General features: G+C 45.5%; 1 protein-coding gene across 3 annotated transcripts; it reads right to left on the reverse strand.

The window, feature by feature from the left end:
* On the reverse strand, positions 1-27,774 carry LOC308386269 (polyhomeotic homolog 3). Of its 3 annotated transcripts, none has more exons than XM_080865684.1 (12): positions 24,975-27,774; positions 14,628-15,252; positions 12,051-12,203; positions 9,475-9,576; positions 8,407-8,662; positions 6,042-7,151; positions 5,279-5,613; positions 4,743-4,908; positions 3,798-3,909; positions 3,443-3,563; positions 2,215-2,518; positions 1-802 (listed from the first exon to the last, which is right to left on the reverse strand). In XM_080865684.1, the coding sequence occupies exons 2-12, from the start codon at positions 15,231-15,233 to the stop codon at positions 648-650; spliced, it is 3,420 nt and encodes a 1,139-aa protein (XP_080721810.1). In that variant the 5' UTR covers positions 15,234-15,252; positions 24,975-27,774; the 3' UTR covers positions 1-647. The 3 variants fall into 3 exon arrangements, with proteins under 3 accessions (XP_080721810.1, XP_080721811.1, XP_080721812.1); XM_080865685.1 differs by having other exon boundaries at positions 8,455-8,662; positions 24,975-27,768; XM_080865686.1 differs by lacking the exon at positions 9,475-9,576 and having other exon boundaries at positions 24,975-27,767.

A 27,774-nucleotide genomic window follows, 5' to 3' on the forward strand; every position in this document is an offset into this window, starting at 1 on the left:
ATTTATTAAATAATTTCAAGCAGGATACCATAAAAATGTGACGATTGAAGACACCAGCCTCTACCCTGATAGTGACTTTTTTAATACACAGACATGTCTTTGTCCAGAATATAGTGATATAAAACATTAAACTTTCATTAATCACTTACAAAGTCTACGCATTATTGTTTTTTCCTTTTACACACACGGGTTATGTTTAGCTACTGGATAGATTTGTTGCTGACGTCACGTTCTAAAAAAACTAAATAGACAAATTTTATATATTAAATGTTCAAAATCCTTCATCAAATAGCTTCAAATGTACACTCTCCAGCGGCATGTAAAATATACACAAAGTTACAAAACCCCCCCGTCTCCTGCTACAGTCGGAGGGCCCAAAACTGGTGAGACTTCTCATGGACTCTGGTGTCGTCATGCTCCCGCACTCCTCTCCAGCTCCCATCTGCTAAGGCCACGCCTAGATTTATAATCTCATGAATTATAAATTCCCACAAATCTCTTTTTGTGACTTTGCTCTGTCATCCTTGGTGTCAGCTTTTGACTTCCGCCGACTTCTCTCGTTTCCTCGCGTCTTTATTGCCTTTTTTCCCTCTTCCTTTTTAAACGCTTTCTCTTTTTCTCACGTTGTTTCTCTTTTTCTTTGTCTCTCATTGGTTTTTCAGTGCGTTGATGTGAGCGCAGATCTTCAGAGCAGGTCCCAGTTTTATGTTCATGCTGGTCATCAGATGGTCCTCGGTGAGCAGCAGCAGAGCCTGGCCGTCGATCTCCTGCACCCGGAAAGCCTCCGCTACGTCACTGCAGCCTGAAACAGCAACGCAGAGAGTTTAAAAACACTAACGGTGTCTGACTGAGCAAATGATTCTGTTCAGTCACACAGAAAGTAGCCATGGCCCTGACTTTAGTCACATATAACGATCTAAACTCTTGACTTTTAATAAAAACACCTCCAAACTCCTGCAAAGTTTAGTCTGTGGGGATTGACTCTGTTTTGGAGCCTCGAGTGGACATTAGAGGAACTGCAGTTTTCCCCTTTCACTGTTGCTGCTGTCCTTCTGTCACAAGTCACTCCTCTGCTGTTTTTATATTAAGAGCTTTTGGTGTTTTCATTCATCAGTATTTTGGTGTACAATATTCTTATCATCCTCTTGATGAAGCACACCCCTGATGCACTCATGTCGTCCACAGCTTCCGTGTTTATTGTCCATGCTACGCGAGGATAGCTGTAACAACGACATCTAGGACTAGGATTAGGTATTACATGGTACTGATGGTACTTTACTGTGTTCAAATCCTTTAAAGACACACTGCACACTGTGCTGAGATATGCTAATTTTGGCTAATATCACTTTGTTTGTGCAGAAAAGCTATTTAATGCATTCAAACGTGTCAACTTTGGGATTATTTTGTAGATTTAACTAAAGAAGTGGGAACACGTGATGTGTTTGTATGACTTTTTGTGGCTAATAAAAAAATAAAGACACCATTTCAAATTAGATTTTGGTGGCTTTCCTGTGAACACATTTTTTTAAAGGTTCATAAACTCGACAATTAAATGATTGGTTGGTGGTTTTTAGGCCACATGATGAAATAATGTGATGCAGGTTCTGATAAGAACCTTCAGCAGCCCAAGTTCTACCTGAGCCCTTGTTTGGTTCCTCAAATCCTGATTGTGTGGGAGGAGTTTGTGGACAAACGACCCAACAAACAAAGATTTGGTTTGTTACAGTAACATGTTTCACACTGTTCATCCAGGATCGTTAGCCAACAATCAGTTTATCCACTTTATTTCTAACAGAAACTAATCTGGAGAATGTTTCGACCAGAAGAGATCTGCATAACTCTAAGATCCACATCTGATCTTCTCTTAGAAATAAAGTGACAGTGATGAATATTAAAGGCAGCTAACAGTGTTTACTACAGAATCATCTGTCTCATGTGAAACAGAGGTTCAGTTTCTCTCCCAGATGTTTCACAGCAGTCTCGCTGAGTCTGACGGTGTGTGGTTGGAAGTATTCTTCACATTACTTCACTCAGCAGTTAATTTCAGCATTTTGCGAAACCTTTAATGGGACTTGGGGGATACGAAGAAGCTGTGAGCGCGCCTCCGTCGCCTGCTGACAATTAAGACACGGAGTGTGGCGTAAATCAAACCGACGGTTCTGAGTTAAAGGTCCCGGGAGAAGCTCTACGTGTGGGGCATCGGCTCATGTTTACCTGGCAGCGTGTGGATGAAGGCGGTGACTTCCTCCACGCTCCACTGCGAGGGGGCTGGCTTAAACGTGGTGGTAGGCGTGGAAGTGGTCACGGCCGGCGCCGACGCCCTCCTCGCTCTCCGAGCCGCCCGACGCTCCATCCTAGCCGTCATGGCGACAGCGGGATCTTCCTCTCCTCCGTCATCGTCTTCCTCCTCCCTGCCTCCACCTCCCACCATATCGTCTTCATCTTCGTCCTCTTCTGCCGCCGCCGCTTTTTCTTTTCCATCTTTCTCCCGCTGACCGGCGCTCCACAGATCACGAGGCTGAAAGGAAACAAAGCGTGTAAGAAATGTAAAAGCCAGGAAACGTCCTGCCTGATATCAGCAGTTCAGGGGCTGCTGGGGTGATAGTGTGGGGCCCTGCAGCACCAGCGCAGCATCATTTAAACCCCACACTCCACCTCAATCATCTCAAACTGGTTACTTGTATATGACTCCACAGTCACCAGCTCTCACTCCAGCAGAGAACACGTGGGATGTGGTGGAGCGATAAATATGTAGAAACTGTGTGATGCTATCATGTCGACATGGACGAACACCTCAGAGGAATCTGTGAGTTATGAGAAAGTTCTCGACTCAAACGCAGTTCCAACTCAGTACAAGGAAGGTGTCACTGAATAAAGTGGCTGCTGGCTGCATAGAACTTAAAACTGAGCGTCTGTTTTCTGTCTGTCGGTGGAGCTTCCTGATTTCTCGGCTCTCTGCTGCCCTCTAAAGGCCGTCGGCTGTCACTGAACCACAGATGAACCACAGATGGCTTCAAATGGCTCATTTCATAAGACCAAGTCTAAAATCCACTGCACACGACTAACTGAGCTAATGTAGTTTTACACTACTAAGTATTTTTAATTCATGTGTTTGTTTCAGTTTAGTTTCAGTGTTTTTTAGTTTTTCTGGGACGAAATTTAAAAAGTTTACAAAAGATATGAAGCTACAAACGCAGAGTGGCGTTTTTGTAGGAACGTAACCCATCAAATAAACATCACAAAGATCAATAAAAGCATAAAAATGTGTTTAATATTTGGAAAATCAGCCTCCTGTAATACAGCTGGTGCATGTGTACGGTCACATTCGGCTCGTGGAGGACTTCAGGAGCTCTAACTTCATTTTCAGAGTGTGGCTCTTTAAAACATCTCAGCACTTCTCTGTTTGCTGTTTTTAAGCTGTTGGCGAGTTCAGCGTCCCTACCAGCCGCAGCAGCAGGGGTTTCCCAGGGACTGACTCCGCCCGGTTGAGGGCAGGACGAGGCTTCTCTGACCGGCTTCCTGCGCTGAGAGCTCGCAGACGCTTCGTCAGTCGAACGTTAAACCTGAGGGGGGAGGAGGAAGGGGAGAAGCACAGAGACACGTGGTGATGTTTCCTCGTTCTGCTGCTTTCATTCACACTCGTATCTGCATCTGACACCTGCGCGCCTCCACGCAGGCCACACACACCACATCCTGTCACGCTGCTGCTGCGACAGCAGCACCCCTACGCTGTGTAAAGGTCCCGTGACATCACAGCTGCCCTCTTTAGCGCTTAAGCCAATGAAGCGAGGCCTTACCCGCGTGCACAGGAAGTGGAGCAGAAGCGTTTGGAGCGCATGAAGTTGTGTGCGTGGCCCCTCTTCCCGCAGAACTGGCAGTGCAGCACCGTTCGGTCTCTGTGGCCCGACCCTGTGAGAGGGACACAGTGGAGGTGAAGCTGAGAAACACAGAGTCTAACATGGTTCCCACTGCTAGTTTAGAAGACTAACAGCTCCCACATTTACCACATCAGCAGCAGAGTGACAGACGTGAGCAGAGCAGGATTCGGGCATGTGTGGGGTAAACGTCAGGTTTACCGCCGAGTTTTCAGGGTATTAAAAGTGGTTGACTTCTTAGACGTCTCACACACACTTTCACTGCACAGTCCCAGGGCTGCTCTCAGCTTGTATTTAGTGTTTAGCCTGTTCATGTGTTGAATGAGCCCCAGTGCTGCAGGTGCAGAACATGACGGGACAGGTTTACAGTGGTGGGCAGAGGCTGTGCCACAATGCAGGAACTCCGGTTTGGTTCACTGTTAGAGCCTGCGGACCAATCGCTGCGTCAAGACAAGAAATAGAAGATCTCTCACCGTTTTTAGAGAACATGCAAAGACTTTGTCCTTGTTTGGTGTGCAGCCACGAGAAACCCTTTTTATATATTTTCTTTAAGCCTAATTGATTTTCCTTTAATATTAAACTTACTAATCTTATATAAAAACTGCAAGAATTATGTTTTTATTCTTGATTCAATCAGGTCCGTTTTAAGCTCTGCTCTCATTTAAAGTCTCACAGCTGCAGGGAAAATGCGTCACCTGCTTCTGTTTTGAGTTTTCTGGGATGAATCTTTGTTGTTGATTTGGTGACAGTATGACGTGGGTGCGGCTGCTCTATTCTGCAGCTCTTACCAACAGTACTTTCATGCATCGAGACTTCAGAGCAGATAAACGAGCAGATGTGAAGTTTAAAAGTTAAACTGCTCCTTACTGCTCCCAGGGTCGTCCGTGTCTCCTCCTTCCTCTTCGTCCGAGTCTGTGGAGTGCTCAGTTTGTTTTATCGTTTCCGTTACAGGCAGCGCCGCTTTCCCATTGGTCCCATTCACTTCCTGCGGTTTGGGCACCTGCACTGGAACCAGCAGGGATGAGCGGTTCACCTGGACCACAGAAATAAGGTGAGTATAAATGCACCGCCTGTGGCTGAAAAGGTAATCGCAGTAAGGAGGGAATCCGTTTACATCCACCCAGAACTTATTCTACGTTCATACACGAGAAAGGCTTTGAGTTTTTTCCCCTTTTAGTAACAAAATTGTAATATTTGCCGTCTCTAAGAAAGGGAAACCCAAGAAAAGGTGATAAACTGTAAAACCCAGATTGAACTGTCAGCTGAGCCACAATTTATTTAGGAAATGCTTAAATAAGCCTGAGGAGATTAAACACCAACTTATTTCACACTAAAAGCATCAAAACCTAAAATTCTAACTTCATTTTTTCTGCCTTTGTGATGTAAAACAAACGTCTCCTTACAGGAAACGGTTGGAGCCCCTCCTGGATGACAAATCCCTCCACCAGGTGGGTGAGAACCTGCCGTCCCTCAGGCCACGGCCTTGGCTCCCAGGGGCTGCTCAGTGATTGGCTGAAGCTCTCTGACTCGTCCTCCAATTGTCCGAGAGGCTCTGCCTCAGTTTCCGTGGGGGGCTGCTGCTCGCCACCTGCTTTGTCCACCTTCGCTGGCTCATGCTGCGGTAGGCTGAGGTCAGTCGGGAGGGCGGTGTGCGCCGGGAGGAGAGGAGGAGGGTTTTCTGCCGAAGGAGTGGTGATGGGTGAGGAGGGGGGAGACTGAGAGGAGAGGCTGGACAGCGCTGTGAGGAGCAGAGAAAGAAAAAAGAGTTGACTGAAAATTAAAAGGAACATGTTTTGAAAAAAGTATTGATTGCATGAAGTTACAGCCGAAAACAAAGCAGGACACTAAAGTTCACCAGTGAGCAGCAGGTAGCAGCGAGCCTTTACTGCACCACTGTTACTCCTGCAGACGTCCCGTGAAGACAGTTTGCTCAACAGCTCAATTGCTTTGTAGCCTGAAGCATCAGAAGCTGCTGCTGGCTGCACACTGTGCACGACCATGTGTGCTTCTCCAGGACGAGCGGAGCAATAACAACTAATCATGTGGACCCTTTAAGGGAGCACAGCTCGGACAGATGAAGCTGTGGAAAACGCTTTAATGCAAAGCCTCGTGTAAACACACAGATATGAGCACTAAGTGTTGCTGCGTCTGAGCTGTTCACGGTACCTGACTGATTGTCGGACTGGGTCGACATGTTCTCACAGAAGTCCTCCTGGCTGACGGGCTGAAGGTCTTTCTGAGGCTCTGGCAGCCTCTGACTCTGGGCAGAGGCTTCGGGGGCTGGAGCTGGCTCTGGTACCGGGACTGGTGCTGGAGTTTGGACTGGAAGTGGAGTTGAAATGAGACCTGTGATGGGTTTTGAGTCCACAGTGGAGTCTTTAACAGGATCAGGCTCCGGGATAGGGTCCGTGTTGTGGTACTGATGGGGAAGCTGTGCCGTCTGGTTCTCAGACTGGTCCATTGGAGTCTCTCCTTCCTCTTCCTCCTCCATCTTCTTGTCCTTGCCTTCCTCTCTCCTCTCTCTCTCACTTTGGCCTTCTTCTGTCACTTCCATTTGATCTTCCTCTCGGCTAACTTCCTGCACCTCCTGGTTGATTTGCTCCTCACTGGGCTCCTCCTCCTTCACCTTCTCTCTTTGGTCATCTTTCTCCACTCTCAGGTCTTTAGCAATGCTTTCCTCATCTTTGACTTCCTGTCTCACAGCTGCAGCTCTCTTTCTCTGCTCTTCAGCCTCCTTTACCTCCACCTTCTGGGTCAGATTTTGCGGCTGGGGCTCAGCTTGACTCTGTGGAGAGGCTGGACTCAGAAGGGATGGAGGTGAGGGCAGAGGAGAGGTGGTTTTTGGCAACGAGGGGTTTAAAGGAGGAGGAGGAGGAGGAGGAAGGACGTCTTCAGTGCTCAAAGTCCTCTTTGATTGGGCGGAAACCTCAGGCGACTCTGCCGCTGGAGGCGGCGGCTGCACCGAAGCATGCGTGTACGTTCCCGGCTGTGGCTGGCGACCCGAAGAGAGGGCGATGATCTGAAGCTGCTTCGCTGCAGACAACGAGCGCTCAAAATGCGGCACAGCTGACAGAGCGCTGGAGACAGATACCGGGCTGTGAGTTAACGGACAGCTCTTCAGTCCCGCCAGCGGCCGGCTGATGGAAGACGCCTGGCTGGAGGGAGCAGCAGCGATTGGTTGGAGGGCCGAGGTCTGTCGAGGTGACGCCGCTCTGTGACCGTTAGGAGAGTGAAGTCTGGGTCTCAGAGGGACGGCTCGAACCGGAGAATAGAGAGCTGTGGGAGGAAAGCATGAAGAGGAAACCATTAAACTATGAGGGATGGATATGACTAATAATGATCTGATAAATGACAGACTGCCACTCGTGCATGTTGTTTAATTCTCATGTGCTTCACTGTAATCTGCTGATGCACAGCAGGCTGCAGGATTCAGGGTGTTGGCTGAAAAACTTTCTCACATTAAGATTTAAACATTTCCTTTCAGTGGCTCCAAAAACTAATTTTCATCTCTCAAGGCTGCAAAATATATCAAGACCCATGATTCAATTTACTTTGTTCTGCAGCACAGTGCAGTTTTCTTCCAGTGATTTATGAGTTCAGCTGCAGACAATGACGGCAAACATGCTGAAAACTGACTTGTTGTGCTCTGTGAGGGTAAACCGAAGCTCTGATGTCTCCGGGTAATAGAGAGGAATTATTTGGTTCATAAGTCACTGAAATGAAACGGTACACAGGACCACAGCAGTGCAGCTAAAGACGGCTCTGAACAGCTAAAAGCAGTAAGTTTGTCCTTTCTTGTTTTAAAAGTAACCAAAATTAAAATAGTGAAAAAAGAAAAATATCTATTTAAAAAATTTAATTCTTTAAAAACTGAAGACAAAAAATGATTGAAAGTATAAAACGCTCATTTTGAAACAATTTTTTTTAGTTTACTCACTGCTTGTAGAAAAGAAAACTAAACATGCAATCTCACACCACAAGTGTGATTGTTGCTAACACCAGACTGTGGCTTGCTGCCAGAACAGCTGCAGAGAGATGCAGACGGCTTTAAACTGCAGGCTTTTATTTTGAAAGGTTCAGAGTGTTGATAACATCCAATATGTAATTTGAGGCTTTTATTTTGTGTCTTTTATCCTTTCTTCACCTCAAACCCGTTGCAGCAGATGGCTGCCCGGTCCTGAGGCTTCTTCCTGTTAAGAGGGGTTTCCTTCCCACCAAGTGCTCGCCTACAGGGATTTGTCTCATTGCTCAGGCTTCTCTGTATTATTGTAGGGTCTCTACCTTACAATATAAAGGGCCTTGAAGCAACTGTTATCATTTTGAAAGCATACTGGTCTTCCACTGATGGCTTTTATTTTGAAACTCTGAACCACACCTCCCTCCAGTCCCCCCGGTTAGTCACTGTCAGGGTGAGAGCTGGATCCACCAATAAACTCAAACAGGATCAAATATAAATAAAACATCAGCTGACTGAAAGTGCAGAATTATAATAATTTATGATAATATATTAGTCACTATGTAAGACCCTCACATGGAGGAGCGTACTCATCCGGCCTCATCACACCCTTCAGGGACCTACTTGGAGGCGGCACGGCGAGGTGTCGGCTGGGCGTGGTTGGACACTCCGTTGCTGTGATGCTGGACTGAGGTCGCGGCTTGAGAATCGGGAAGAGGGGGACTTGAGGTCGAGAGAGGGGAGGCGGGGCCGTGGCGTTGGGCTTGAGGCGTAGGGAAGGAGGGATGGCGAGAGTCCCGGGGGGAGGAGGCCTCAAGGTGAGACTCTGGAGCTGGAAGGGACACAAAGATGTTCAGTTAGATCCCACAAAGGCGTTGGCTATCCAGTCACAGCTTAGCAACTGTTACCAGCGAGGGCGGGTATGTTACAGGCAGCAGGAAAAAAGCTCTCTGAAGCAGATTTAGTCTTAAACGTCGGACATTTTCTGATTGTTCGTAAGGTGAAAATAAGAAATACAAAAACAGAAAAACAAGATCACATTTCCTATTGATGTGGGTCTGAGGACCAACTGTGGAGAGATCGTCCACTGATCCTGATCCCAGTCACAGCCGTCTGTTACAGTCAACGTATGAGAGGAGTGTGTTTCACCCAGAAGGAATTATGGGTAGTAGTTGAGCCTGGCTATCTCTCATATACCAGACTTTGTTGAGCTGGCACGCATCCCACACGCTGACATAACCCTTTCATTTCTCCAGCGAACGATCAGAAAACAGATCAAACATCCAGGTCTCAGAGCCGGGACACGCATGCGCACGGCTGCTCAAAGAAACCAGATTCTGCTTTTAGATCGCAGCACTGGGACGGGGTGTAAAAGGGACTCAGGGCAGTTTTTACCACAGCTTGAATGTGTTCTTCACGTGTGCGTCTTTTGTAGTTACGGAGACTAAACATGCTAAAAATGCCAAATTTGCATTTCATTAAATGACTGAAAGTTACTGAAAAAAGCAGCTCGCTCGCTGTGCTTGCTGAGCTTCGCGTGTTTCAGACGACTGTGTAAAGAAGTCAGCTTTTTGCATTTACCGTCTAAGGTCAGTTCAAAAGATGCATTCACGTGCATATAAAGACATTTGCTCGGCTGCTCACCTGAGCCGAGGCGGGGTTAGAGGAAGGAGGAGAAGTGGAAACAGAGGAGGAGGAAGAGGAGGAGCACGGCTGGGGCGGCCGCATAGCAGATGTAAGAATTAGCTGCAGGAGAAAAAGGAGGAAACAGGTGAAGGAGGAGATGAACAGAGGAGAGCAGGACAAGCACAGATGTTTGTGTGAGACATAACTGAAGCATCTTCTTGGCCTTTGCTTCCTTTTAATGACCTGATAAAACACCCATAAACATAAAGGTTACTTTTTCAAACGGATCAACATCAGATTTGAACCCTCACACAAGAAAACTGTGAATTTTGCTGGGGACTATTTTCTGCGGTGGATTAATACAACTGCGAGGCAGATGCTTCATATTCAGTGTTTTTCAATGTTAAACAGACTTTTTTACAACACATTTAAGTGTTTAAATCCAGGTGGCAGATCTAGATGATGGAAATGATTTGTGAGATTAACCATGGTTTAATATTTCACCGTTAAAAGAACTTTTATGAACAGATAAATAACCTTTAGTTTAAAATAGGTTTCTGTGCAAATAATCAAATGATGTCAATAATGACAATTTGATGGTTTTCACAGATGTGTAGTTTTGAGCTCATCAGTCACAATCAAGCCGCTTTGCTCTTTCTATACATGAACACTCATAATATCTGGGGACCGTTCTTTATTGAGAAACAGAGTTTACTTTGTTTCTGTCGCTCAGGCTCAGTCTGACTCTTCTTTAGCTGAGCACCACCGTCTGCCATCAGAGACATGATCAGAGCAGACACAAAGATTCAGTATGTGGAACACTGATGATGCAAATAAGACATGAAATCATTAAAGCTGTGAATTCATTTATCTTGTTGTTGACTTATCTCTACCATGGCGGCTGCACAGCACTCTTGTTCTTAGTAACTGCAGTTGCAGCAGTGCTCAGCTCAAGGATGAAAACAGATATATTTGTATATTTCTGACCTGCAAATGTCAGTGACAATGAAACACAAACATATGCATTGCTCAACTTAGTGATGGGAGTCAGGTACTAGCTACATGCATGCAGCTATACACAGTCAGCCAATCACAGGGCAGCGTCTCTATGCATGTAGGCATGTAGACACGGTCGAGACGACGGGATGAAGTTAAAGCTGAGCATGTGGAACAAAAGGTGATTTAAGTGACTCTGAATGTGGCGAGGTTGTTGGTGCCAGACGGGACGGTCGGAATATTTCAGGATCTGCTGGGATTTTCCCACCGAAAAAGAAAATATCCAGTGAGCAGCAGTTCTCTGGGCGAAACGTGCCTCGCTGAGGTCAGACGTCGGAGGAGAAAAGCTTCAAGAGCTCAGTAACTCAAATAAGCACTGTGTGGCGAGGCGTGGTCTGCGATGCTGCTGCAGGTGAGATGGACGCACCTGCGCTGATCTGCAATCACACCTGTGCTGTTGTCATTAGTGGTTGTTGGTGGTGATGTGTACGGCTGGCAGCTGTTACAGCAACCGTGTGAATATTGTAAGAAGAAAGCATGCTGCAAAGCATGAAGATGCACCCGGGCCTGCTGTGGGTTTGTTACACACTGGTTACAGCCGTAGCAGAAGAGCATCTCTGAGCTAACAGCTAGTCCAACCTCAAACCACACGAGTGTCCTTTCTGTCAGCTACGAGAAGCCTGAGGCTACAGTCCACACAGGCTCCCCAAGACTGGACAACAGAAGCCTGGAAACATGTTTCCTGGTCTGATGAGTCGCGACTTCTGCAACATTAAGACTTCAGTGTCACCATTTGGCCTAAACAACATGAAGCTTCGTGTCAACTGTTCATACTGCTGGTGGTGAAACAGCTTGGGCCTCTTAGGCTGTGGTGTTTAAATGATGCTACCTATTGTTGCTGAACATGTCCATCCTCTTACCGCTACACTGTATCCATCTTCCAAAGGTCACTTTCAGCAGGACAACAGGGCTCAACCTCGTACTGGCAACGTGTACCTCATGAAGTGGCCTCTGAGTGTATAATGTGTACTCTCTGCTGTAAATCAAAGATTTGGGGAAAATGTGGTGCTTCAAGATTGTTTTAAACTAAAACTTCAAACACATAATCTTCTCCCAAACAGGTAGTATGTACATCATCAGTTACCATGGTGATTTAGAGAGGTAAAGCACCTCTGTAACACTTAAAAGTCTGACTTTAAGCTCAACACGGCTGCCTTAACCTGGTAACGTTGCTTCATAGTCTGTGTTTTCAGACTGTTTCAGATCACGTCTCACAGGGTTTTTGGTGCAGTGCATTTCATATCATTTACATCATGTTTGTGTTTGTTTAGTATTCGGAGAAATTTCTGCTTTGAAAGCTTTGAAACGTCTGTTTTCAGATTTGTTTGCAGCTTTAAACTCTGAGCTTTTCCTGCCAACTGGCTCATTTTAATACTCGTCATCCTTTCTGCAGCTGCACACTCTGTCCTGTTCACTGTGAGCAGCAGAACAGAATGCATGTGGAAATATATGAAAGTGTGTGTGTGTGTGTGTGTGTGTGTGTGTGTGTGTGTGTGTGTGTGTGTGTGTGTGTGTGTGTGTGTGTGTGTGTGTGTTACCATCTGAGCTCTAAGCAACACTTGGTCTTGGCCTGTCCCTTTGAGACCTTTTCCTAGGAGCAATGTCTGCTGGGACACCTTGGGATGCCTGACAGGGGAGGGGTTCTGATTGGTTCGCACAAGACCAGGTGTGCCCACAGGAGTCTGTGATACCTGGAACAGAGGCAGGAGAGGGGGGAAGGGAAGCAATTAAGGCAGTGCTTCAGAGCAGGGATGACTTTTTGTGATATTTCCTCGAACAGCAAAGCAGTCACGAGTGTGTTTGGGTGGAAACCAAAAGAGTAAACAATGAAAATGTCGAATTTTTAATGCTTCTTTTCTACAAAAAAGAAAAACACTAAATGAATACTTTAACAATGGACAGCTTCATCCAAGCAGATTAAACTCTCTCCACCAGGCAGCTCACATCTGTTTATAGTTCTTTAATCTCATCTATCAGGTTTAATTTAAAGATTTGAAAAACTGGTTTGTAAAATTTGTTGTCAGAAACTGTTTGGCATGTTTTTAGGCAAAGGAGTGGATTTTAAATCTGAAGTTCAGACTTGAATTAAAGGGGTTTAATAAAAGTATTCCCTCAAATATTCAGGAATTACAGCCATTTCAATGCACAGTCGCCCATTTTCAGAGGCTCAGAATTCATTAGACAACTGTTTAATATGTTTTCACGGCCACCAAATGCAAGTGTTTCATTTGCATTTGTTTGCTTTTTCAGAGGAACTCTCAACACGAGGTCCGAATAAATGTCAGTGCGAGACAAACAGGCCATCACTCGACTGAAAGTCCAAATAAAACAAATGAACCCATCAGGCAGAAAGAAAAAATCAACATTGTGGTGCATCGGCCAGCTCAGCAACACTACGAGACTTTAAAGACCACAGAACGCTCTCAGGGAGGATCATCGTCACAGGGTTTACACCAACAGGGTGCAAACCACTGGTTACACTCAAGAACAGGAGCCAGACTTTACCAGAAAACGCGCACGGCTGGCAGTGGAAGCAGGTCACGAGTGTTTACTGATGATGCGATTGCTGATAGAAGCAGCGGGATGAGCCGCGAAGTGTACGGGGCTGTAGCCTCTGCTCAGATTCAGACAAACGCTGCAGGGCTGATCGGACAGAGCATCGGAGTGCAGACGGACAATGAGCCGGACCACAAAAGCGACCCAGTGCAGAGAAACGTGATCCTCTTCAACGGCCACGTCGGGCACCTGATCTCAACCCGACACAGCAGCTTTTCAGTTACTAAAGGAAGAAAGACACAAACTTACTTCTGTTGAGCTTCGAATTAAGCGGAAAGTCTGAACTTCAATCACAATCGGTCGATTGTTTCATTTAAAATCGCAGCGGTGGCCATCGGGTATCAGTAACTGTCCTTTTCTGTTGCTGACATCCAGCTAATGACAAGTTCTGAGAACAGCTTCAGAAAAGCCGGGATTGAAGTTTCTGATTTCGTGCTCATCTCAAGCTCGTGTCTTTAAAGCTCTAACGTGAGGAACCGCAGACTGTGCAGCTTTTTGTATCTGGCAGCAACGCCTGCATACAGAGTGTGAACGCCAGCGTCTCTGTGGCTCGCTCACAGTTCAGCCTGTTTACTCACTGAATTAACAGAGAGCGAGACCCGAGTGTAAGGATGTGAAACGCACTCAGATGAAAGCAAACAAAGAGGAAACTGTAACCCCAAACAGTCAAACACTGACCCAGATGGAGCCTGACAGGTGAAAGGTCCGAGGCTTCGTCTCACGAGCTGTCTGTCATTCTTACATTTAGATTATTCACACCTGATCTTTCTTTTTAAATCCGTTTGTTCAGGTCAGCTGTCGCTTTCAACAGTTGTTCCAACATTTAATGAAACTCAGCTTAAAAGATTCTCACACACCACGTGTCACAGAAATATGAATAAAATACAGATTCGGTCATTTAAGCAGGTTGACTGTCATGTGCTGTACCTGCATTTTTATTTACTGTAGCTTCACTTTATGGATGAAGCTTGCTAACAAAGCTAGCACTAGCTATCAACTTTGTGCACCTTTGCACCAAATCCAAAGAGTGAAAACTGTGATTTGAGTCTTGGCTGTGCGTTCTGTAAAGATGGCAGTACAAGTAAACATCACGAGTGCAGGAAGGCTAGATAAAACTTTGAGCTCAAGCTGTTTTATTTACATCCGTCCTCTGCGTCAGGCTCGTCTTCTGAGATTAAATTACTGCGTCTTTTTTAGACGAAGCTAAAAATGATTTGGTCCTAATGTTATCAGCCTGTTGAATGACTGCTGTCAGTCTTATGAATACAGCCAGTAGGTGGCCTCCTCCTTATGTAACCCAGAGACTGTGCATAAAAGAGGCATCACAGGTTTTCTTTTCGAAGCCTCAAAGTTAACGTTTTAGCCACTGTCATGGTGGGATTCTTGGATGTGGTCATGAGAGGGTGGAGACGTGCGTCCTTATTCTGTATGGGTGCAATGTATGAACACAGAAAGAGCAAAGATCCAATACAGACAAACTGGACAAACTCCAGCAAAGTGTTTCTAAATGAAAGACGTGTTCCTGTTTCTCTATGTGGGGGTCAGTGTGTGACCTTTACCTGTCTGCCAGGTGGACTGGCTGGCGTGTGAAACGGTGTGATTGGCGTTGAGGTTGCAGAGAGGACCCTAGCGCTCCCGTTGGTCAGGCTGGTGGAGATCTTGGCAGACATGGTGGTGTTGTTGTGCGTTGTAGAAGAAGTTGGAGAGGATGAGAGGAGTGGTGAAGGAGCGGTCGCTACGACAGGAGAGGAGGAGGACGAAGGGGGAGGGAGAAGGGAGGGGGAAGGGGGGGTTTGCACGGAGGAAGACATTTTGGAAGAATGGTTGTGTCGGGAGTATGTGCGGAGGGTGGGGGCAGGGGTGGAGGTAAGTTTAGGGGGAGTCGGGACGAGGACGTGAGGAGACGGAGCGCCTGCCGTTGCTGCTGCCGCCTTTGGTCCATGGTTTGTGGTGATGGAGGGAGCGGGAGTGAGAGGCGGGGGAGGGGAGGAGGTGGTGGGTGTCAGCGAGGGTGCGGGGGAGTCCAGGAGCATGGGGTTGGGGGTAAGCCGAGGAGGCGTGGGGGTTGGAGGGGTGGCGGAGGACTCAGCGGTGGTCGGAGGGCTCGTTCCATTGGTGGCCTCGCCGTGATCTGATTGGCTCTGCCGAACCAGCTCCCTGTCCATCCTTCAACACTGAAGCACGCTGAGGAGCACAGACAGACACACAGACGCACAGACACACAGACAGACGCACAGACAGACACACAGACAGACGCACAGACAGACACACAGACACACAGACAGACGCACAGACACACAGACGCACAGACACACAGACAGACGCACAGACAGACACACAGACAGACGCACAGACAGACGCACAGACAGACACACAGACAGACACACAGACGCACAGACACACAGACACACAGACACACAGACAGACGCACAGACAGACACACAGACACACAGACACACAGACACACAGACAGACACACAGACGCACAGACAGACACACAGACACACAGACACACAGACAGACACACAGACACACAGACACACAGACAGACACACAGACGCACAGACACACAGACACACAGACAGACACACAGACAGACACACAGACAGACACACAGACGCACAGACACACAGACACACAGACAGACACACAGACAGACACACAGACAGACACACAGACGCACAGACACACAGACAGACACACAGACAGACGCACAGACAGACACACAGACACACAGACAGACAGACGCACGCACAGACACACAGACACACACACAGACAGACACACAGACAGACGCACAGACAGACACACAGACAGACACACACACGCACAGACACACAGACACACACACAGACACACAGACACACACACAGACACACACACAGACACACAGACAGACAGACAGACACACAGACAGACGCACAGACAGACACACAGACACACACACAGACACACAGACACACACACGCACAGACACACAGACACACACACAGACACACAGACACACACACAGACACACAGACAGACACACAGACACACACACAGACACACAGACAGACACACAGACACACAGACACACAGACAGACACACACACAGACACACAGACACACACACAGACACACAGACACACACACAGACACACAGACAGACAGACGCACACACAGACACACAGACACACACACAGACACACAGACACACACACAGACACACAGACACACACACAGACACACAGACACACACACAGACACACACACAGACACACAGACACACACACAGACACACAGACACACACACAGACAGAGGCACAGAGTTAATTTGCATACTTTGCATTTCAAGTTCCAGAGAAAACAAACTCACTGCAACATTTGTTCTCAGAATTAACACAAGACATGGAAATAAGTCCTAACGTTCCTCGTGAGGATTCATGATCAGCGGGGGAAGCCTCGGCGCCCCCACAGACGAGCTGGAGGCCAAATCTAACAGTTAAGAGCCCAAAACCAACAATCGGCACAAACACGACCTCATGTTAACCTGTTCTGTACAAAGCTAGCAGCGAGACACTCCAGAGTGATGCTGAAGCAGCGTCACAGCTTGATTTTCAAGTAACAAAAGCTGGAACGGGCTCGTGCATTTCTAACCACATTTGTTCCAGCACAACGTCTTGATGCACGCTCAGTCATCCAGGTAAGCAAATCCACAAAAGTCCCAACTTTTTGGGATTCCTGCACAACGTTAAAAAGCCTCTGGTTTCAGTCACGTTTCAGGATACAAGTTTTCATCTGCCTCACTTTTTCTCCTTTCTTCTCTACCTGATCCCATCCCCGGTGTCCTCCTCTGTCACACCAACCCTTTTTCTCCTGCCTGGCAGCTCCATCTTCAACCCTTTTGTTCAACATGTCCAGTCTTCCCTCTCTGCACACGTCCAAACCATCTCAGCCTCGCCTCTAACTTTGAGCTGTCCCTCTGGTGGATTTGTCCATCTTCAGCCTCCTGTTACATCACAGCAGGTCTCACTACTGTCTTGTAAACCTTCCTTTTCACTCTTGCTGCTTTCACACATCACCCCTGACACTCGTCTGCCTTCACTACCTCATTCGTATTGATTTGCATTGACATATTCTGGTCTTAAAGGATGAAAAACTGCTTTTTGAGGGTGGAACAGTTGGTGGAATAAATCTGGACCTGACTACAGTTCAAGTCCAACACGACTGTTTTGATGTTTAAAATGTGTTTTTGATTTAAAACACAGACATGTCTCTTGTTCCTGGGTAGGAAGTGTTCTTCTTGCCTGGGAGGCAGAAGGAGAGTCATTAATATCTATTTGCAAAAACTTTGCTTTTGTGACCCATAATTTAATTTGTAATTACATTTACAAATGTCACTGTCATCGTAACAAAGACAAAGTCTGCCTGAGAGACACTCTTTAACCCAATGGTCCTTTTGCAATCAGGCTTTAAAAGTTAATGCAAAATCTTGCAAAGGGTTATGATTAAAAGCCACCTGGTTATGTTTAAGCAATAAAAACACTCAGAGTTTGAGTGGACAAACAAATTTGCTGGTTTGTCTCCAGGAAAACAAAAAAACTGATTTTCAATCCCTGAGGTCTGGCTGTCCAGAAGTAGAGTCTATCAGCTTCATTCTTATATTTAAATAGGTTAGTGAAAGAAAGATGGTCCGCGTGTTCTCCTGATTAACACAGAGATTCGAGCAGACAGGTACACGTCAATGTACTTCTGATATTTTGTTAAGCAGCACATGCAAATGTGATGCTGCTGCTTAAAGCTGTAATTAGTAGCGTAATAAATGACTTTTAAAGCAGTGTAAATACACCGATCAGCATGACATCAGGTGAGGTGAATAACGCTGACTCTCCATCATTGTACATCAGGAAGAAAGTGAACATTTTGTCCTCTAAGTTGGTGTGTGAAGCAGGAAAAACAGACAAGCATGAAGATGTGAGCGAGTTTGACAAAAGGCCAAACTGTGACGCCTTCTTCTCTGAAGCTGCAGGTCCTGTGGGGTGTTCCCGGTCTGCAGGGTCAGTCAAAAAGTGGACCAAGGAAGGAACAGCAGGGAACCAGCGGCACGGTCATGAGCAGCCAAGGCTCATTGATGCACGGGTGAAGGCTTGCCTGTGTGGTCTGATCCAACAGAGAGCCAATGTAGCTCAAAGTTCATGCAGGATCACACAGCATCACAGTTCGGTGCAGTCCAGTCAGGGCGCCCATGCTGACCTCTGTCCACCTCCAAAACCACCGACAACAGACAGGTGAGCATCAGGACTGGACCACGAAGAAACAGAAGAAGGTGTTCTGGTCTGAGGAGCCACGTTTCTTTTACATCACATGATGGCCGGATGAGTGTGTTGCTTATCTGGGGAACACCTGCCGCCAGGATGCACTATGGGAAGGAGGCAACGTTCTGCCCAAACATCGACACGTACCATCCTCCTAAGCACTGATGCAGAACATGTACACGCTTTCATGGAAATGGTATTCCCTGATGGCTGTGGCCTCTTTCAGCAGGAAAATGAGCCTGGCCACAGAGAAAGTGGTTCAGGGATGGTGTGAGGAGCACAGCAGTGAGTTTCTAAGGCCCCGAACAGAGGGTTTAGAGGATGCTGATCCACAGCACACATTCAGGAGTCTAGAGGAGTGCGTGCCTTTACGGGTCAGGGTTGTGTTGGCAGCAAAAGGGGGACCAACACAATATTAGGACGGAATGCCTGAAATCTGAGTGTTAAGTAATGCATTACTTTGTAACAAAGTAATGCATTACTTTGTTACAAAGTAATGCATTACTATGTTACAAAGTAAAGAGAGTTTGAGTTCTGAGCGTAACACTGAAACAACTGGGGAAGTAAAAACACAGAAAACAACTGCAGAAAATTATTAAAATAAGTGTTTAAAAAGCACTTTGAGTAAATAAAGCCCAGGTTAAAGCATCAAATATACACAAGCACTCAAAACTGTCTTTACAAATCTAGGCTGCTGACATTTTCTGAGTATACATATTATAACATTTGCTAAACAAAGGTTGTATAAAGTCCACTTAACTCTTTTTTTCTGCTTTGATATATTAAGTTCATGTGACTTTGTTCATGTTGACACTATTTCATCTTTTTAGGCCAGTTTTTTTGAATTTTTGGATGGAGTTAAAGTTCGCCCCTGAGGACCTGCTCACGCCTCGCCCTTTAAAGCTGAAACACGACACCCTTAGTGTCAACTTCAGCCGTGTGTTTTGGATTTGAGCCACTGCAGCAGTTAATCTGAACCGTCGCTGCAAAACGAAAACAGAAAAGCGTCTCCTGATCTCCATACTGCAATCTGTAATTATTGGAATATCTGACCGCAGACTGCATCAGTGTCCTTAAAACACCGTTACCTGATTCATTTCTGTCACTTTTAAGCCAAAACTTCCAAATATCTTCTGGCTTGAACAACTCAAGTATGAAAATTTACTTCTTTTCTTTCTTATTTTTGACTTTTCTGACATTACATAGAAAAAACCCACCTGAGCAAACCGTCTACATGTTAATCAGCAATGAAAGCAACCATGCTGCAGCTCACGTATCTGCAACTGATGCATCAGACCCAGGATCCGTGAAGTTTTCACACCCGAAAAGAAAACAGGAACAAGAAAAACAATGACCTTTCCACCAAGAAGATAAACAAAGTTGGTTTATCCTGTCAACGCTCAAACGTCCCTACACGTCTTCAGAATAAGCAGACAAAAATTACCGGTTTGTTTTGTAAAGCCGGCCTCCTTCCATCATAAACAAAGAGCAGAGAAACGTCCTCCCACCAGCCGAGCCCTGATCCTCCACATGTCAGTGCAGTGAGCGAAACTTTATATTATTCAGAGACATGCAAATGTTACAAAACTGGAGTTTGCATATATTGAAATGATTTAAATGTAATTTTAGATGATGACCTTGCCCAGTTTGCTTAAAGCCTTGCTTAAATGCTCCTGTATGGAGTAGTTACAGGGCACAGGTGGGACACGTGCCCCTCCACAGTTATTTAGAGCACAATTATCTCGTTTCAATGACAACATGAAAGGAGCAGAGGGAGGTGTATAACCACAAAGGAGCCGTGAGGGAAAAGGAGGAGGAGGACATCTGATATCACAACATTTACTCTGGTGATTTTAGTGACTTTGGTCTGAGTGTTTCAGAAGCTGCTCATCTGCTGGGATTTACGCACACGGCCGTCTGTAAGGTTTACAGAGGAAGACAGAAAAATCCAGCGAACACAAGACTGTTGGGTGAAAACGGCTTGTTTGTGTCAGAGGAGAATGAAGAGAGTAACTCAAATCATCACAACTAAGTTATGCAGAAGAGCAGGTGTGAGCGCACAGCATGCCGAACCTTCAGCAGCAGAAGACCACACCTGTCAGGCAAGAACAGGAAATGTGGACCAAAATCTTTGAGGGATGTTTCCAGCAACTTGTTGAATCTGGGTCACAAAGAGTCAGTTCAGCTGGTCTGAGCAAAGTGTACCTAATGATGTGGCTTATAGGTGTATATATCTATGGTTCCTGCTGAGAGCTGTTACCTTCCAGGGTGTACAGAGATCAAAATGAATGAATTCATCATCGATGTGAATATGTGACGCATTTCAGCTTCAAGTGAGGAGCAGCTGCATATTTAGACGAGTTTCCCATCATTTGTCTACTTCCACAACTTTTCACAGTTTTTACAGGAACTGGCATGTTGGTGTGGCAAGGAGAATGGGAAGTAGGGTGGAAATATATTTGTCAGTTTAGTTTTTGAACATTTTTGACTTCTTGCAATTTTCCTCTTTTACACACGTCTTGCAGTGAAGCCTGGCTAACAGAGCTATTGTAGAAAGATTTACTGCAGCTGAGAGACTTGAGACAAAAACCGAAGCATTGATTCAGCAGGGATTATTTTAAATGACAGAAGTTGTTAATTTTTCAGCAGAATGTTGCATTGTTATTGTGCCGGATTTTTGAGTTTTGTTGCTGCTGTAAACTTCCCCAGAAAACGACTGAATCTCAAAGGTTCCCGCAGGAGGATCCACCTGGCTTCGTTTATAGTCACATTACAGTAATTTGTAGTAACAAAAAAGGTGCTTTGGGTGCTCAGCTAGAGTAGATAAGTGCTAAAGAAAGCCACACCTGTGATAGCGGTTATAGTCAGGTAACAAACATGTCATATCTTACATAAATATGTACTTTTACCCACAGCAGGTCTCAAAATCCCAGAGCCACGTTTTCCGACCTTGATGTCTGTCACCGACTTTTAAAGCCAATCTTTCACATTTCCTATAAATGTGCTATAAAGTGGGCCACATATATGTTACAGAGCAGAGCACATGTTATGATCACACTTTAGCTGTGACTTTGTTAGCTTTGTTTTACTCAGTTCAATTTTTTTAAATTAGTCTTTTTATTTCTTTGTTTTTGTTTGCTGCTGGGATTTTTCCCCTTAAATAAAACACTCGAGTGTGCAGTAACACTGCTAAATTGACATTGTTGTTGTTGAATGCCCTCTCGGTTTCTAGTAGGTAACTTTTCATGCAGCAAGAGTGCAAACACTCTGCAGGTTTTTCTTACTTCCTTTACTGTCCGAAGTGTGGCCTGAAAAACCACAGAGGTCCCGGTGTGGTTCCAGGAGGTCCCCCAGCTTTCTATTAGTGTAACAAGAATGATAGTTTTATATTCACATTGTGCTATTTTGCAGCTCTCTGGCTGGGAGCCCTTATTGTACCCGTGATGTTATTTCTAGTGTTCAGCGCAGTAACTGTTAATAGTGCACAATTTAATCTTAAACCCAGCTTTAACACAGTTTTACTTGTTTTGTATTATTTCACACAGTAACGACTGTCCCCCAGCCTCCAGCAGCCACGTTTTGGGTTGTTGTTGTTTTTTACAGTTTTTAATCTTGTAACACTGAATTGTTTTTTCTCTGTAAGCCAGAGAAGCAGAGACACAGAGGGCTACAAGACATACGGGTGAACATGGAAGTGAACTGTGAGCTGGCAGCTGAGCAGAACGCAAACACCTCATTAGATGACAAGAACTGAAGCTTGATTAATGTAAAGATAAGATTCTACCAGAAAAACAAAATTAGAAAAGAAATAATTTCCCAACTAAAAGACGACTAATGCACCTCTTTATTTTTATACTTGCAGCACACAGCTGTGGTCAGATGTTCACAGTAATGAATTTCATGGTCATTTTAGGTGTTTGATGATTCTTTGAGCTGTTTTTGGTGGAACAGCATACGTCTCTAAGAATTGGGGGAATAAGTTTGAATTTATTTCAGATTTTCTCTCATCTAAGGGGCTTAAATATACAATTAAATGTCTATTAGCTAGTTTTACTTTAACCAGGTGCTTTGGGTAAGCATCAGCAAGCGTCTGGCATCATTCCTGCTGCTCAAAATGACCACGACATTAACGTCCATAATGAGTGTCTTTCAATCTCAGAATAATCCTTCTTTGTCTCACTGTGGCCTTGCTGTGGTCCCTCAGCCACCGCCTGTCTGAAATAAGTAGTTTTAGAAAAAACAAAACATTTTAGCTCCTCCTTAAAAGGTTAAGGCTTTCTTCTGATTGGCTGTCCGTTGTCAGCGCGGGGCAGGAGGGACTGCTCTGTCTGAGATGTCTATATTAGAAATATCCTGTCTCTATTACATCATAAATATCTATTGTAGCCATAAAAATGGTAAAAACAGAATGCTTCGAGTAGCTCGAAGCCCGAGCTTTTGGCTCACAGGGAACATACACTGACTTGGCCGTATTCAATCTGCACATCCACCTCTGGAACAGCAGACATGTGAGAGGAAACAATGAGGAGGTCGGGTCGCCTATAAGGGTTTGAATACTCCTTTAAGCGCAGCAGCTGAGTTCTCTGGCAGACACAGAGTCCAGCAGCAGTTTTTTTCTCTTCCTGCATTTAGCTGATGATTAAAATTCAGTCATTTTAAAAGCATCCTCCCTTCACTTTCATATTAATATTCACTTAAAGATGCACACTGTTGTATTTATATTGATCACAGCTAGCTAAGTTCCACCCTTACTACTTCCTGACTGACTGTTGGCTGTGAGGCCCACAAACTTACTGAAAAGATTCCCGGCGTACATGGAAACAGCTCTAATTCAAAGCAAGTCAAAGACTCTGGGACATTAAGTCAGCTACTGGAAACAGTTATAAAATGAACTTATAAGAACAATATAAATCAACACATGCAGGAACAATAACATTTACTGCCAATAACAATGCAAAAGTGTCACATGGCTCTGTGCTTTCGTTTTGCTGTCCAGATGTGGCAACCACAGGGGCCCCAGTGTGGTTCCATGAGGCCCCTTTTTTCTTCTAGTGCAATAAATCCTGTGAAAACTGATCATGTTGAATGAAAATCTAACCGTTATTGATTTATTTACCATCACTTTTCACACAAAAAAGTCTGATTTGTGTAACTAACACGCCCGACCTAACAGAGGAATAAAACATTGCTTTCACCAACAACTTTGTGCCACCTTTGCAAATACACAACTCCATAACTAACAGGTTTGTCTACGTTTTTATTTCTTTATTTTGTTTTGCTGTTCAAAGTGTGTAAGTGTGTAGGAATCCCACAGCACATCTACTAAACTACGTAAGACTTTCTGTCAGATTTCTAAATAATTTCCTCTTGAGGTTTTCATTTCATCGAGTCATCAATGAGTTACGATGGACACTTTACATGGTTCACCTTGTTATTGAGTCGTTATCCAAAAAAGTGGCAGGAAGAACCACATGAGCCCCAGTGTGGGTCCAGGAGGTTCCCCTGTAAGATGTTTATTTTCTAGCATCTGTACTCAATATAAACACAATATTATTATTATGGAATATATGAATTGAAAATCTGTTTTTTGTTGTCTGACCAACAGTACAGAACTCAAAGATTAATATCCAGACAATCAACTAAACCACCACCTTCAGCTGAAACCAACAAATTTCAGTGTGTTTGAAGAAGGATTTAAATGACTGATGTGATTAAGCTAAACTGACCAGCCAACAAGATTAAAAACCCTGTGCTGTCCAAAATGTGGCCCGCTGAACCACAGGAGCCCCAGGATAAGTCCAGGAGGTCTCCCTGCAAAATATATTTCCTCGTAGATCACAATCTGCACTCTTGTGCACTCTATCGTTTGGACAAGGGAAAGATATCATAAGATATGTAGATAATTTCTTCAGTCTATCACTTTGTCTATCTTCAGTCTGCTTCAGCCTCAAAAATCCATCAAGAACTCCCAGAACTTGGTTTAAAGTCTGTAAACTCCATGTTTTATTATATGAATCATCCAGAGCTCAGTTTAACAGCAGAATGAAAACATAAAAACAACTTCTTTTATCAACTCGAACCGACAAATTTCTGCTTAAAAATGACACGAATAACTCTGATATTACCCTGAAAGCGATTAGTCTCCATTTAGAACCAACGCGTGTAGTTTATCTGTGTGCACTGTATACAGTATACACGAGGAGCCTCTGCTCATTGTTTGAAGTTCAGAAATGTGGAGATCAGGGCGCAATAAGGGCCAAGATCTTCTGGGAAGTCGCTTTTCTGGTTAAAATGGGAGCTGAGCGTGCGGCCAGAAGTAAGCTAAATTCACGCAAAACCACCACGCAGGCAGGTGCTCGTCCACGCACAGCGGGCAGATGCTGACATCTGGCCCGCAGCCTGTTAACTGAACGTGTCCGCCTCAGACGATGGTGGTGATAGCAATGAGCCACAGTGCACAGTGACAGTTAGGCCAGAGATCATACATGTGACTATAAAAAAGAAAAAAGAAAGATGGAGACAGGCCTTCACAGGGGAGAAATCTCACGATAATAACATTTTGAAGAATTGTCATGTCCACGTTGCGCGTAAAGCGCTTCGCTCGCCTACCTGCTGAAATGCTCGACGTCCTGCAGGTTATTCCCGCTGCCGTCCATCCGAAAGTGGGCGCATGTTTGGAAAGTCCGTTGCTGTGTTATCTGATGAGCGGCTCTGGGCTTTTTCAGCAGGGTCGACAGGCTCAAATGGGCGTGTGTGAAGCTTCACTTCCTCGTCTGACAGCGCAGGGGCTGCTGAGAAGTGCGCGTCACCCTTCCCCAGACAATAATTTCCCCGACCTCACCTCTATGATTATCCGCCCTCTGCGCCCACCGAGAGCCCAAAACGCAAAGTTGCAGTGCAAGACGGGCCCGTTTATGATGTGCAGGGGCTTGTGTGTGTCTGTGTGTGTGTCGCACTTTGTTTAGGATTTCATCACATCCTGGGCTTTCCTCCGCCGTAGATCCGGCCTTCGCAGCGGTTATGGAGTCCGTCGTCCTCCGCTGTGCCACCACCGTCTCACCTCCCGGGTCTGCGGTGGGAATCAGCCCGGCTCGGGGGCACCGTGTAGCGGCTGCGAGGGGCCTGGTTATTCCGCTGCTGGAGAAATGCAATGGAAGTGCAGTCGTTGCAGGGCGGCAGATGCGAGACAGCACCACTCAGAGCTCAGGAGGACCGCAAAGACGCCGATATACAGCCGTGCATGCACGCTGCACACTGTAACACAGTTTGTACCAGCGCAACAGCTCGATGTGTTACTGTGAGAGCAACACTGGGAGCAAAGACGCGGTCAGAGACGTCATTGAGGGGCACGAGGTGCTGAAAATGCTGTGAATCCAACATTTCGCATTAGAAAAACTGCAGAACAGGTAAAGACGCATAAACTCTGGTACATCTGCTCATGCAGTCCGAGCGATGTCGCTGATTTAATCCAGAATGTTGGCAACTGTTCGATATTGGCTCATTCTCCATCAAATCACCCAAACTTGAGAAAGGTTCCCATCCGACCACCTCAGGATCCGCCGATATTTTCCTTTTTATGTTACCTTCAGTATTTTTATGAAGCCATGTAAAAATACTGACGGTACAGTCCTAATATTTGCCTTCATATTATAAATATTTTCAGAGTTCATAGATTTGGGCTGAAATTTGGTGATTTTTAACTATTTTCCCTTCTGTGGTGTTCAGGATGTTTCAGCCTGAAGTGTAAAAACTGACCCTGTGACCCTCTGTGATCATGCAAGGATTTCAGAACCTGAACTTGTTTGATCCATGTGATATGTCCAAAACTTGCATAAGGAACAGGCGTGCCTCCCAGTCGTAAGCTATCCCACAAACTGTGACTACAGTCAAGCCAACACTGTTTTGCAAACTTTGCTGCCTCAGTTGTTATGTTTATATATTTCTGTCCTCTGACTGTGACAAGCAGGAGCTTTGTCAGTATGAAAGTTAAATTAAAGACATAAAGAGTGTGCGAGTTAGCTGATGTCACAGCAACTTCCAGTTTTAGCAACGTTACTTCAAAAGGAACTCATGCAGCCCTAAAATGGCCTCGCATGCAAAGAAATTCCTTCTGTGAATTTTCCACTTGAGAGAAACTGAATCATCACAAGCTTCACGAGAGCCGTCCAGCTGCTGCGAAGGCTTCAGCACGACGGAGCGCCGCCTCCTCCAGAGTGAGGCTGAGTCATCGTTCCAGAAGTGAGCAGGCATGAGTGCGTCTGCAGGCACAGTGAGGCATCAAGGGACAGCAGAGAAGCCTCAAAGTTCAAGGAATCTGCAGGAAGTTCAAGGGGTAGCAGAGGGTTGGTGCACAGTTACTTTCTCTGATGAAGCCAACTTCTGTTTTGGAAATCTGGAAAAATCCTTTGTCTGTGGAAAATCCTGAGATTTGTGAGGCACGTTTACAGGTCTAGCCTGCCTCAAACATGGAGCATAAGTGAAAAGTGGCTCAGAGATCATTAGATCAGCATGTTGGATCCATGGTCAGGAAACCAAACCGTGGTGAATGATCAGTTCTTGGAAGCATGTAGACAAGCAGAAGTCCACAAACTGTGAAGAACTTGGAGCACTGATTACTGTCTGGAGGTTCTCTCTCCTGTCAGGTGCAGGTGTGGGCCGGCAGCTGGAGGAGTCTCTGTTTCCCAGGCTTTGCTAATCACACATGCCTTCATTTTCTCAGCAGTGAGCACTGTTTAAAGGTTGGGGTGGGTCTTCTATCTCTGTCAGATTGTTGTCACTACAACAGTGCTAATCGCCCTCATGCTTAGAACAAGTTTTTGTGTCATGCTCTGCTTAACCTTTTGCTCTTATCTGCCTCCAGTAATTTTTCTAATGACCTTCCTCTGTTGCGGACATTCCTCAGTCCAAACCTGTTACTTCAATTTGTTATCATAAATTGTTATCACAGTAGCTACCAGCTATCCTAGGAATCCTCACCTGCAGTGTACCTGCCTGCCCGCTTTCCACAGCTCCTTCTCCCAGTCTCCTCTGGATTCCTCCGTCCCGTCAGGACATCCTCCACAGCCTCTAGATAAACATAATACCAGCTCCACTTCTTCTTGAAACTAAGTTTGATTCTGAAACCTTCCTGTAACCAGAGAGTTACCTGCACAATCTCCTGCTGCTGTTTCCAGTGTCGTTAACTTCTAAAAACCTGTTAAATAAACCGTTTAGAACTGTTGTTAGTTTCTTTCAGGCCACTCATTTGGTCATTATGGCATTTAGGACTTCCAGAAGCTGTAAACACCGACTCTCTGCACAGAGTTCATTTGAACTGCTCTTTACCAAAGAATGTGAGCTTTGTGTCTGCAACAAATATTATCAAAATGTACATAATACAAGTTCTTCTTTTCTACTACTACTCCACGAC

This window comes from Rhamphochromis sp. 'chilingali' (genome assembly GCF_963969265.1).
Source record: "Rhamphochromis sp. 'chilingali' genome assembly, chromosome: 18".
NCBI lineage: Eukaryota > Metazoa > Chordata > Actinopteri > Cichliformes > Cichlidae > Rhamphochromis > Rhamphochromis sp. 'chilingali'.

Excerpts from the sequence above, each read along its gene's own strand:
- LOC308386269 (XM_080865684.1), bottom strand. The coding sequence starts at position 15,233 with ATGGACAGGGAGCTGGTTCGGCAGAGCCAATCAGATCACGGCGAGGCC. Across the intron at positions 9,577-12,050 it reads TGTTGCTTAGAGCTCAGATG|CTAATTCTTACATCTGCTAT; the intron begins GTAACACACACA and ends TTTCTCCTGCAG. Across the intron at positions 8,663-9,474 it reads CTAACCCCGCCTCGGCTCAG|CTCCAGAGTCTCACCTTGAG; the intron begins GTGAGCAGCCGA and ends TGTCCCTTCCAG.